Below are 13678 nucleotides of genomic sequence, written 5' to 3' on the forward strand. Positions count from 1 at the left end.
TCTAGTATTTTATCATCTTTTCCTTTTCCCTTTTCTATATTTCAGTTAATTTAAAAATATCACATAAAAATTTAAAATTTTTATTATGAGTTTCTAAAAGCGAAAATCGATCAATCCAAGAATTAAAGGCAATGTCTAATATATAGATGAAAAAATTTCCTTTAAATAATTGTTCTTCCTCTGTTGAGAGCTGATCCACAGATCAAATTGACGCATTTGTCTCTTGCCTCAATATTCATTTTCAGCAGGAAATTCGGAACTTATTTACAAGATTTTCTGCAATTTCATTATCAGTAATTTTCATTTGGTCATAGCCAAATTGTCAGTAAATTTTCATTTTTTCCATAGTTTCTGACGACATTTTTACACAATCTGACAAATTTATAGTTACATGTTGCAACGTCTTCGAGACTGAATTTATATGAAATAAAATATCATGCCAAAGAGCTGCAAGACATATAAATTTATAATTTTTAATATTTTTTACTAATCCTCGTGCTTGGACTTTAGTTTCTGAATCATTGTTGACGTCTTCTACTATTTCGAATAAGGCATTATATATTTCACAAAATTGAAACCTTAGAGGTTTCAATGCATCTATTCGACTTAACCATCTAGTAGTACTCAACGGTTTTAGTGTTAGTTGTGCAACATGTTTTTTTAAGAACTTCCCAACGCTTTGTAAAACCAGAAAGAAAGTGTACAGTTCTTGTATAATACAAAAAAAGGTTGTTGTTTCTGTAGAAGAAAACACTGCGTCATTTATGACTAAGGTAGCATGCACAGGGCACGTAAAACGCTTTCGGATATTTTTCAAATATTCTGTTTTGCACACCCTTTCTTATTTCTTTTATATTAACCCCGTTATCATAGCCTTGTCCTCTGAGCCGTTTTAAATCAAGAACTAATTTTTCTGTACCAAAATAAGTTCTGTACCTTCACCGGTTAAATATTTTGGGCTGACACTTGGTCCTATAAATATTTTTAATTATTGAATTGCTCAATTATTTGTATTTTGATTTCACTGATTATGCCGCCCCTCTTGTAATGCCGCCTGATGCGGCTGCCTCACCGCATCATAGCACCGCACGGCCCTGAGCTAAGATAAAATTGGCAGGCCATGAGTTATAATATCAGAGGAAGAGTGTTAAAGACAGTGTTTTTGAGAGATAGAAGATTAGTAGGCCGTCCCAGAAAAAGATGATGAAGAATCGAAGTATACTGAACTAGTAAAAGCTGCTTGTAGAATTATTTGCATATTTGAAACAACCATTTTATTTCATTTAAAATTCATGAAATCTAAAGACTGGGAGAAAAATTTAATACTTTTTTACACTTTTTCAATAATTGTTTAATTGCGGCTTGTGAAAAATTTCAAATTTTGAAAAACGGCTCTGACTATCAAGGAGCCCTGATATATAGCATATAAAAATTAATAAAATTCATAAAATAATAAAAAAACTGATGATTTTAAAATACCGATTGCATAGCTGTTATAAATACCTTGTAGTCATTTAATTCTGAAGTGATATCTTCATCAGAGTAGCCCTTCATTGCTTTTGTTGCTACTGGTCCCATGTAGTTATTAACAACAGCAAATTCCATAAGGGACATAAATACAAAAACGGAGCAGCTCGACATCCAGACGTCTATAGCTTTGACGTATGAAACTGGCGGCAGAGATTGTTGAGACTGTGTGTTTTGTGTGGCTAAAAATATCAAAATAAAAAAATAAGTATAATTTATTTTATTAAGGTTATTGCATTAAATTCAGCAAACAGTAATGAATTGAAAAAATTCGCCACTGAGTATAAATTGAAAATTACGAACATATTCTTTAGATATAAAAATATTCAAGGAGTACGGTCCTGACAGTAATAATATACATCACGTTGTAAACCGCTGCGAAATTTATCAGTTTTTAAATGATAAAAACACAAAATTATTTTGTTAGTTCCTCCACATTGTTATAGTGGAAACACCATGTAAACCTCGCAAACCTGCCGTGAGTACCAAAAACCACATCATATTATATTTTTATTAATAATAATATAACCTATAAAATATCTAAGAAATATAAATTGGACCAGTTTTGGGCCAAGATCCACACCGGTTTTTGAACCGGCGACAGGGCCGGCCTTGCAACGTCTCCAAAATTAATCAAACATGACTTCGAATAACACCATGAACACTACCCAAACTTCATCTCACATCTCATATTCCAGTGTTGTTAACACGTTTAAACAACCAACAAAAGACGAAGCCATAGTTCTTTCTAGTATTGAAGGAACCAAAGTTCAAGAGTACATCATAGCCGTCGGTTCAATAGTTGGTTCACGTAACGTATCTTTCGCTTCCAGAATAGCCAACAATAGAATATGTATATATCTTTCCTCTAAAAATATGGTTGATTCATTGCTGCATTCCCACAAATATAAAAGAAACTCAAGTAGAAATAAGAAGACTTATCACTCCAGCTCAAAGACTGATAATATCAAACGCTGGTCCTTCTGTTCCAACCACGTTAATTGAACAAGAACTACGTAAAATGGGTATAAACACCGTCTCTAAAATGACTTTTCTTAGGGTAGGAATGCCTGAAAGCGAATATAGCCATGTCTTGAGTTTTAGAAGGCAAACATTTATCACACCTTTAGAAAATATGTCCATTCCCGATTCTTTCATGATCTCTCATGATAATACCACTTACAGACTATACCTTTCTATAGAAGGCTTCAACTGTTCAAAATTCAAGACTATTGGTCACCAGGAAACAGAATGTCCTGACAACGCCAATACAATCACTTCTAATGCTACCACTTCTAATGCAACCAATCTTGACTCAACCAATTCTAATCTACCCACTTCTAATACAACAAATCCTGACCCAACCAATTCTAATCCAACCTCTTCTAAAGCTCTTCCAGAAACCTCCCAAAACACACAATATATAACAAATCTACCTTATAACCAAACAGAACAAAAACTTTCTGACAAAGCCTTAATATCCACCTCTAACGATCACCCAGCATCTTACCAAAACATATTAGATCAGATCTCAGACGTACAGGTCTCTAATAACCAATTAGAATCTACCATAGAAACTGACGACATGTCAAGACCTACAAATAATACAAATGAAACAAACACTTTAAAAATCCCAACATCATCAACTTCCAACAAGATCAGCAATCTTACTCCATTAGAAATAACACAACCTAAAATTATTCCAAACGTCACAAAACATCTAAAAAGGCTCATCTCATCGTCTCCAGAAATCAACGAAAATACCACACAGTCCGATTCTCATATCTTCACTTCTCCAGTAACAAGGAAATCAAAGAAAAAAAAGCAAAAACGTCTAAAAGAAATTCTCGAGATGAACTTTTACTTTCCCTAGAGACAATTAAAGACAAAATCGCAAACAGATCACCACCATTTGTCCTTAACTTCGACGAAATATGTGACTTTCTCGAAAACACATTAAACGCAAAACATCCCGAAATAACCTCAAAAAACTATTGGAACGAAACAGCCGAATTAATTCAGATCCTTAATTTTGTTCACGCCTATACCCACAATTCAAAATTAAAAAATAATATAACTCGATTAAGAAAGAAACTAAGCCCCAATAATTTCTCTTCCACAGAAGAGACCGATGAAACACATTCTCAGTCAGAACTCGAAAATGTCTAACCCCTATATATTACAGTGGAATATCAATGGGTTCTATACCCATTTAGAACAATTAAAATTTCTAATAAATGAAACATGCCCTAAGATCTTATGTCTTCAAGAAACTCATTTTAAGCAATCCAATATTAATCTTCAAAACTACCAATGTTTTCCAAAAAACAGAATAGCACAACAGGCAAGTGGCGGAGTAGCCATCTTTGTAAGAACAGACCTAGAAGCTAAGCCAAAGAAGATCCCATAGAATCACAGACGATGACCTCAAGACAATCCTCACTAAAAAAGTTTCATCAGTGTTAACATATTTAAAAGACATCAAATTGTATAACTCTATTTAATGTAATACTTTGTATTGTTATATCCACTAATAACCCTGCGCGGTTGATGTGATTTTGTGTTTAAATAAATAAAAAAAAAATATTCATAAATATAATCGTTGGGTTGAAAAGTTCGTAGGGGCGATACAACGATTATAGTGGTCATACAACTTTTTAATACCATTTTTATAATACAATTCGTCTTAAAATAATCCTCAGTTTCGGCGAGTACCTCTTCATTGGTGCTAAATTTCTTTCCAGCGAGCATTCTCTTGAGGTCAGCGAACAAGTGGTAGTCGTTGGGTAGATATCTGGTGAATACGGTGCTCTTGAAATGAAATAGCACTTTCTTCTTTTTCAAATGGGGCCGGTTTTTCGCGATTTCGTCCTTTAAACGCTCCAATAACGCAATGTAACAGTCGCTGTTAATGGTTTTTCCCTTTTCAAGATAGTCGATGAATATTATACCATGCGTATCCCAAAATACGGATGCCATAATCTTGCCAGCCGACTGTTGCATCTTTCCACACTTTGGAGTCGGTTCATCACGTGCAGTGCACTCGGCTGACTGGATTGGACTTCGGTGTGAAATGTTGGAGCCATGTTTCATCCATTGTAATATATCGACGCAAAAATCCGGTTTTATTACGATTTAACAGTTTCAGACACTTCTCAGAATCATCAATTCGTTGTTGATTTTGATCGCATATGAGCTTTCGCGGCACCTCTTTGCACTGAGCTTTCGCATACCCAAATATTCATGCACAATTGATCCAACACGTTCTTGTGATATCTTTGATATCTAGAGTCTCAGCTATCTCGAACAACTTCACTTTACGGTCATCCACAATTACCAACTTCACTTTCTTCTTCTTCAGGTGCCATTTTCGCTACTGATGTTGGCAATCATCATAGCTATTTTAATTTTTAAGGCAGTAGCAGTAAACAGTTGTTTTGAGTTGCATCCAAAGAATTCTCGCAGGTTCTTCAGCCATGAAATTCCTTTTCTTCCGATGCTTCTTCTGCCATCTATCTTTCCTTACATTAGGAGTCGCAGGATGTCATACTTCTCGCCCCGCATTACATGCCCGAGATACTCTAGTTATCTTTCTTTAATTGTAAGTTCAACTTCCTTCTCTTTACCTATTCTTCTTAGTACTTCGTTGTTCGTAACTCTATCTACCCAGGAAACCCTCATAATTCTTTTATAGGTCCACATTTCAAAGGCGTTAAGTCATCTCATTGTCTCTACATTTAACGTCCATGATTCCACTTCATAGTATAGTACACTGTATACGTAACATTTTGTTAGGCGTACTTTAAGAGCAAATGTTAAATCTTTGCTACATAGGACCTTTTTCATTTTCATAAAATTAGAACGTGCTTTTTCGATTTTTACTTTGATTTCTGCAGTGTAGTCATTATTTTCTATTATAAGTGTTCCTAGGTAAGTGTATTTTTTTACTCTTTCGATTTGCTCGCCCTCTACTATCAAGATTTCGTTAGTATTATGGTTGTTTTTACTAATTTTCATAAACTTCGTCTTTTTGATATTGAGAGAAAGAGTCCGTACTCCCTACTACAACTTACTATTTTACTCATGAGTCTTTGCAGGTCTTGTAAACTATCGGCTATTATTACTGTATGATCTGCATATCTGATGTTGTTAACTAAGACTCCATTTACTCTTATGCCGACCGTTTCATCTTCCAGAGTTTTTCGCATTACCTCTTCAGAATAAGCGTTAAATAATAATAGAGGTGATAGTATGCAGCCTTGCCGGACTCCTCTCTTTATTTTCATTTCTTCAGATATTTCTTTTTCAATTCTTACTGTTGCTCGCTGATTGTAATAGAGGTATGTGTCTTAAATCTCTTTCATCTAGGTTTCTAGTTTTCAGAATTTCCATGAGTCGATCATGTTTTACTTTATCAAACGATTTATTGTAGTCTATATAATAGACATAAAGAGCACAGTTAACATCCAAACATCTCTGTGTCAGCACCTTGAAGGAGAATAATGCCTGTCTGCTACCCATACCATTGCGGAACCCATATTGAGTGTCACTAATATCCAGCTCCATTTTAGAGTGTATTCTGGCGTGGATAATTTTCAGCAGAATTTTCAAGGTTTACGGTCTTCAAGTTTCAACTTCACTTTACGGTCATCCAAAGTTATGTTGTGGACTTTTTTGATGTTTTCGTCGGTAACAGCCTCTTTGGGGCGTAGGGGTGTTCACGTGGAATACTCGAGGATACAGATCGATAATATTGTTACGCCAACTTTGCTACGCTCCTGATTGAAAATTCGCGATGTTCGGAGAAGGCTTTTCTGACTTTAAGAGAATTTACTGGGTTCTGAAAAAGTTTCGAACAGTAAATTAGAATTTAAGAGTTAGTCTAATAAATCGTATATTCGTACGGTTAAATAAATAAACGTTATAAATTAATAATTGTATTTTTGTATCAGTGCTAGAAGACTTTAAATAAATTAAAATAAACCTAACAATAGATTACACACTCGCAAATTAAAAATACAAAGCCAAGGAAAATACTTTAATATAGGTACCACTTAAATGGCATATCGACTCGTCCAACGAAGACTGTACTAACTCAATTTTTGGCGTTTTTGAGTTAGACCCCTGAAAAATTAGATAACCGTGACGCCTTTCAACGAACAAGGTTCTAAGTTAATTTGTTCACATTTAGGCAACCAATTTTGCACTTCGATATTGTACTAACTTGTCTATCTTTATATATTATTATCCAACGAAAACTATCCTATCTCAAAGTTAGTATAGTCTTCCTCGGCATTGTGGTAGACAAAACAGAAACCACACCATATTTTCACAAACGCGAAAAAACGTCAGTCCATCTTGTATGTTCCTGAACAATGGATTACTTTGATAAGAATGGCCAAAACTACCGGAAAAGCATATAATGTAACAGAAATGTCACAAGGATACTTCCTAGATTTCAAAAGTCTTGTTAACAACAAAAATTTGAAAACTGACAATGGAAAAGGAATGATCAAAATCAGTCAAATAAAGGAAATCAGGAAATCAGTACTTCACATAACACACCAAATATTGTTTTTTTTTTAAGTATGATTTAAGTTCCGATTCTAACAGGTGTGATCTAACAAAAGCCAAAAGGGGACGTCCATGTAGTTTGGATAAATTTCCAACTAAAGTATACACAAATCTTTTACCAATAGACAAGAAGAATTTAACTGGGTTACTATGGCTTTGCGATACTGGAAAAATTCCTGATATGTACCATGGCCTTTATAGAAATCTACATTGTGATTCATCGGAAAAATATGAAAACATTGCAGGCAGTGACGACGAAGAACTGCAATAACGTCTGTTTTTGTAGTAATATTTTGTAATTTGACTTCTATGTAAATCTATGTAATCATAAATACAGTTTCACAGAACTATGGTATGCATTATTTATTTTCCCGATTTTTCCAGCCAATACTGTACTAACTCATTCAATAACCATATAAAGAAAAAAAATTGACATATTCAAAAGCACAAGTGGAACAATACGGTAAACACAATGGATAAATATAAAAACAATTTAGTAAATAAGAACCCCTGATTTTTTGCATTAATCAAAACTTTATCTTGCTTTATTCGAAAACTTAAAAAAAATGATTTAGTACAGTCTTCGCTGGATAAGTCGATATATACATTCTGAAAACCATCCATTACTTGAAAAAATTAAAATTTTAAAATATGATATATATAACCATATATACATATAAAATAACATACATACATAATATATAATAAAATAAACAACCAAAATGATAACAAATAAACTGAATACAATTATAACATTAGCATAAGAACAACAAGGTTTAAGTCGGGAAGATCATGCACCGATGCTATATTTATAATGAAGCAAGTACAAGAGAAGTCAATAGAATACAACAAAACGGCATCTTTATATTTCGTGGACCTCAAGAAGGCATTTGACAAGGTCAAATTAAAGGACGTTGTCCATTTATTGTACTCAAGAGAGGTACCTCTAGGTATAATTAAAATTATCGAAAATAACAACCAAAACAACACAATAAAAGTAAAAGTCGAAGAACTAACTGTCCCAATTGAAGCTGGCCACGTGATAAGACAGGAGGATTCCCTAAGTCCTCTAGTATTCAACTTGATCATGGATGAAATAATCAACATGTAAAAACTAAAAAAGGATACCAAATGGGAGCAAAACAACTCAAAATAATCTGTTATACAGACGATGCAATGCTAATCTCTCAAAGTGAAGATGATTTACAACGTATGCTGCACCAATTTAATATAACCACCAGAAAATTTAACATGTGAATTTCCCCAAAAAAGAACAAATGCATGGTTATGTAGGTTTTCTTTAAAGACAATCGTAATAAAAGTCCGTTTGATGTTTAACAGTTTTAATTAATAAAATAGATGACTAAATTATTGATTACTATTAAATTGTCGAAATGTAAAAGTGTACTTTGCGACCAAAATTCTACGCGTTCTTATTCTTACAAAAGGGAAATATATTTATAGATAATTTGCGTCTAATCAATTTAATACCCGTCTAAGTATTATCCCTAAGAAATGCGTCTGTCTGTCGCTGAGATGTTATATCGACTGAATATATTCCTTCCCACACAACCAAAATTCTCTTATTTACTGCCAATCTTCCCCTTTTCATGGTTTAATTCGCTTTCGTGGGAACTAACCTATTAGTAATAAAAATTAGGTCAAAGGGCTCTACTTTGTTATTTTTATGTTTTAAAAATAAACAGAAGCTGCTCACTAACTACCCCTCGATTAGATACGCCCACCCATCTGTGCATTAGAGCCTCGCCGACAACCGCTCGTTTCGTGTTTGTAAATACGAATAATTAAAGGAATATTATATACAGGGTATCTTAAAAATTAAGATAAAATATTTACAATCCTACAGTTATAACAGCAAATTTACTAATATGCTAAAACTTAACCATGGCCTTTTTCCAGAGCATCTACATAGGATTGGAATCTATGAAACTCCCTTCTGTTCGTGTAACCATGAGTCCATCGGGGATCTGAACCATGTATTCTTTGGTTGTCTTAATCATAGGGATCAGACTCGAAACTTATATTTAGGTTTAATTAACCTTAACATTAACCTTCCAGTTAGCATTAGCAATATTTTATCTTATTCTGACAAATCTATATTTAATATCTTAATCAAGTTTATAAATGATTCTAAGATAAAAATTTAAACATATTTATAACAAAATTCTGTGGCAAAAAGACCCTTTGTCTAATGCCATCTCTTTCTCTCCACACACACACACTAATATGTAAATTAGAGCTGAAGGGTCAGATAATAGAACAAGTCATGGAGTTTGAATATGTATCTATAGACCAGGGTAATAAGACAAAAATATACCCTGTTCATGACACTTCAGCAGGCAGGGTACTGAAGCGTTTTTTCGACAAGTAATACTTATAGGAACAAATTGTAACTATTTCCTGTGCAGGATCTGGCGGCCATTTTCATTTATAAACAATTAACTGTCAAAAAATGGCATTTTTCCCTTTTTTTTCAAATCAATCGAAAACAGTGAAACTTATGATTTTTTAGTACAAATATCTTTGAGATTATGGAAAAACCTTTAAAATTACATACTACAAAGTTTGATATACTCATTTATTGTTAATATAATTGCGAAGAAAGTCGGAATTGCAAAAAAAATTATTTTGCAATAACTGTTGTAAAAATTAGTATACAGGTTTGAAATTTTATCAAATGAGGGTTCTTTGGTGCTTAATATGTAATAAAAATTTCAAAGCGATTCATTCAATTGTTTAAATTTTATTCGAATTGTTTATCTCAGAGAGCATTTTTTTCCAATAACATAAGTCAGAAAAAAAATGACGTTAGAACCATTCCACGTTGTCAAATAGAAGAGCATGAGCTATGTTTTCAACTTGGTTTAAAAAAAGCGAATAAAAAATGCATTCATTAGTAATAAATAATTATACAAAAGTATTCGTAAATTTTTCCTTATAAACTTTTTGAATAACTTTTTCCAAAAAAGTTAACGTTTTTACCCTGTTTTAAGTGCACAACTACCAAGTATGTTATTTATATCATAATTGTTAAAAAATTGCAATAAATATATATAATTTCTTATATAACAAAATAAAAAGTTTATAAGGAAAGATTTACGATACTTTTGCATAATTATTTATTACTAATAAATGCATTTTTTATTCGCTTTTGTTAAACCAAGTTGAAAATATAGCTCATGCTCTTTCATTTGACACCTCTGGAATGGTTCTAACGTCATTTTTTTCTGACTTATGTTATTGCAAAAAAATGCTCTCTGGTATAAACAATTTGAATACAATTTAAATAATTGAATGAATCGCTTTGAAATTTTTAGCACATATTAAGCACCAAAGAGCCCTTATATGACAAAAATTTCAAAGCTGTACACTAATTTTTACAATAGATATTGCGAATTTTTTTTTTGCAATTCCGACCTTTTTTTGCAATTATATTAACAATAATCAAACTTTGTAATACGTCATTTTAAAGCTTTTTCCATAATCTCAAAGATATTTGTACTAAAAAAACATAAGTTTCACTGTTTTCCATTGATTTAAAAAAAAAGGGAAAAATGCCATTTTTTGACACTTAATTGTTTATAAATAAAAATGGCCGCCAGATCCTACGCAGGAAATAGTTACAATTTGCTCTTATAGGTATCATCTGTCGAAAAAACGCTTCATTACCCTGGCTGCTCGAGTGTCATGGAGAAAACCTTATTACCCTGGACTACTAGGCACCACACTATCTAGCTATGAAAAGCTCGAAACAAAAGTGGAAGATCAAGTTAAAAAGAGAAAAAAAGTATTGGAAAAAAAAGAAGGACAGAATTTACAAAACAGTCATCAGACCATTAATGACATACGCGGCAGAAACATGACCTTACAGAGGGTACAAAAATAATGCTAAAAACAGTAGAGATGAAAACCCTTCGAAACCCTTTGATAAGATACTATGGCACAGAGCAAGTGCTGATATACGAAGCCGACGCAGATGCAAGGTGGAAAACAATAACTGAATAAAAGACAGAAGATTAGATTGGAACAACCAAATAAGTCGAATGACAAATAGAGTAGTAAGGACGGCGAGAGACGGTTCCTCAATAGGAAGACGATCAGTGGGAAGACCACGAAAACGATGGAATGGTAACTTACTGGACATTCTAGTTCGGATCTCTGAACAGTAAACATATCGAATACCTGCTCCGCATAGCAATTAGTGATAAGTTTTTAGTGTAATTACTTTTACGATTAAGGTTGTATATTTAGATTATAGTTTTAACAAACTATATAAAAGTAAGAGATTTTAATATATTTATTTTCCAATGAGCGTTACATCTGATGGGGGTAATAAACCCCCAGATGATATGATTGTTGAGGAAAATGACATAGGTAAATATAATTTGGATAACAAATATTCAGAAAATGATATTGGTCCCTATTATGTTACTGTAGAACCAAAAGAAAAAACAAACCGTTTGTCAGCGGTAAAAATGGGTTTCTATCTTTTTAATAATAATACATTTAAAAATGACCTTTTAGATATTAAAAATGTAGGGAAGGACAAAGTTAAAATTATTTTTAAAAGTTTTAATGTTGCTAATTCAATTATTGGTCATGAAATAATAAATTCAAATAAATTAATAGCGTACATTCCTCTTTTTTCAACCACAAAAGAGCCATTATACGCCAAGTGGATACATTCTTTGACGAAAAATATCTATTAGAACACATTGAATGCGATAGGAAAGTTGTTGAAGTAAAGAGAATGAAGCGCAAAATTATTGATTCGGATAAAGAAGTACAGTTCGTTCCTAGGCAAATGATTATAGTTAACGTTTTAGGAAACAGCTTACCGCAAACAGTAAAAATTAATTTGGTTCGTTTTACGGTAGAGCCGTATATTTATCCGGTAGTTCAGTGCTTCAAATGCTTTAGATTTGGACACACGGCAAAGTATTGCAGGAGTACAAACTTTAAATGTAAGAGATGCAACCAAGAGCATAGTTACGAGAATTTTCAGTGTAATAATGTAGAATTCTGCATTCATTGTAATAAAATTGGACATCAATATATTTCAAAAAATTGTCCAAAATATCAAACTGAACACAATATTAAAAAAATAATGTCAGAAAAAAATATAACCTTCAAAGAAGCAGAAACACTAGAAAAAATCCAACTTATCCTAAAATAGTACTTAATAATAGATACGATTTATTTAACAATCAAGAAAATTTTCCTTCTCTTCAACATAATGAGGATAGTAATTCATCGGCTAAAAATTGGGTACCTAAGCCAGTACATCATTTTCCTAAAAAGCGTAAAGCTAACTCACCCATAGAAGTTAAAAATGCACCTACTTTCACACCTAAAGCAATTACCCAACCATCTGCTTCTAAAACCATTTTACCCAATCCTTATAGAGACGAATTTCAACAATATAAAAAAAACTAGGAATTTTAGAGAAAATACCCAAAATCTTTGAAAATATTTTCAAAAAATTTGAAATGACGGTACCAAATAAACAATTGTTTTATGAAACACAAAACGAAGTAAAATACATATTAAACTCAATATCAATTAGTGATAGTGAAGACGATAACTATAGTTAAAATGTTACATATACTTCAATGGAATTGTTACTCAATTATTAAAAATAAAGCTAACTTACAATATTTCTTAAATTCTTCTAGCTTATCATTTGATATAATTATTTTAAATGAGACTTGGTTATCCAAGAAAAGCACTTTTTCTCTTAGTGGATTTAATTTTGTTCATGTGGATAGACAAGATGGTTACGAAGGGGTTGGTATACTTATTAAAGACAACTTATGTTTTTCGGAGTTAAATTTAATAAAAAATTATAACAGTGATATTGAACTTTGCGGAATAAAACTTAATACTTTCAAAATTTCTCTGGTTTGTATTTACAAACCTCCTAACGTAAAGGCTACTACAAATGATTGGTTATCAATATTTTCACAACTACATGGTGATGCATTGATATGTGGTGATTTCAATGCCCATCACACCAATTGGGGATCCGCACTAAACAGTACACAAGGGAACAAGTTGTCAGATGCAATCGAAGAGACTAAGTTAACTATAATAAATGATGGTAGGCCAACTAAACTAAGTCGTCCTAATGAAAGACCATCAGCTATAGACCTTACTCTTGCCTCCGGAAGCTTAATAAGCCAATGTGAATGGAACCCATTAGATGATGATTTCGGTACCTTACATTTTCCAATTGTTATTTCTGTAGGTAGAGACCAACATTCTCCTTCTCCTAACTTAACTAGGAAATGGATTAATCTACTGCCGATTGGCAGCTTTTTCAAAACCTGGTAAATGAATATATAATAAGCAATAGGGAAGATAAAAAACAAAATATTAATTTTGAATTACTTACAAATGCTATAAATATTGCAGCTTCTAATTCTATAAAATCTCGTACCTGCAAAGTAATTAATCACAAAAAACAAATTTGGTGGGACGAAGAATGTACCCGAATGGTTTTAGAACGAAAATCGGCATTGATTGATTACAATCAATTGTCAAACTTTCATAACTA

At 32.5% G+C, this 13678-nt stretch overlaps 1 protein-coding gene across 1 annotated transcript in view; it reads right to left on the reverse strand.

The window, feature by feature from the left end:
• Positions 1-13678, reverse strand: part of LOC126893201 (glycine receptor subunit alpha-2) — a 191542-nt gene that overhangs the window by 13532 nt on the left and 164332 nt on the right. Inside the window, exon 7 of the mRNA XM_050663167.1 lies at positions 1504-1709. Within this exon, the coding sequence (XP_050519124.1) occupies positions 1504-1709 (206 nt within the window). The remainder of the gene's footprint in view (positions 1-1503; positions 1710-13678) is intronic.

The sequence above is a fragment of the Diabrotica virgifera genome, chromosome 10 (genome assembly GCF_917563875.1).
Source record: "Diabrotica virgifera virgifera chromosome 10, PGI_DIABVI_V3a".
Taxonomy (NCBI): domain Eukaryota; kingdom Metazoa; phylum Arthropoda; class Insecta; order Coleoptera; family Chrysomelidae; genus Diabrotica; species Diabrotica virgifera.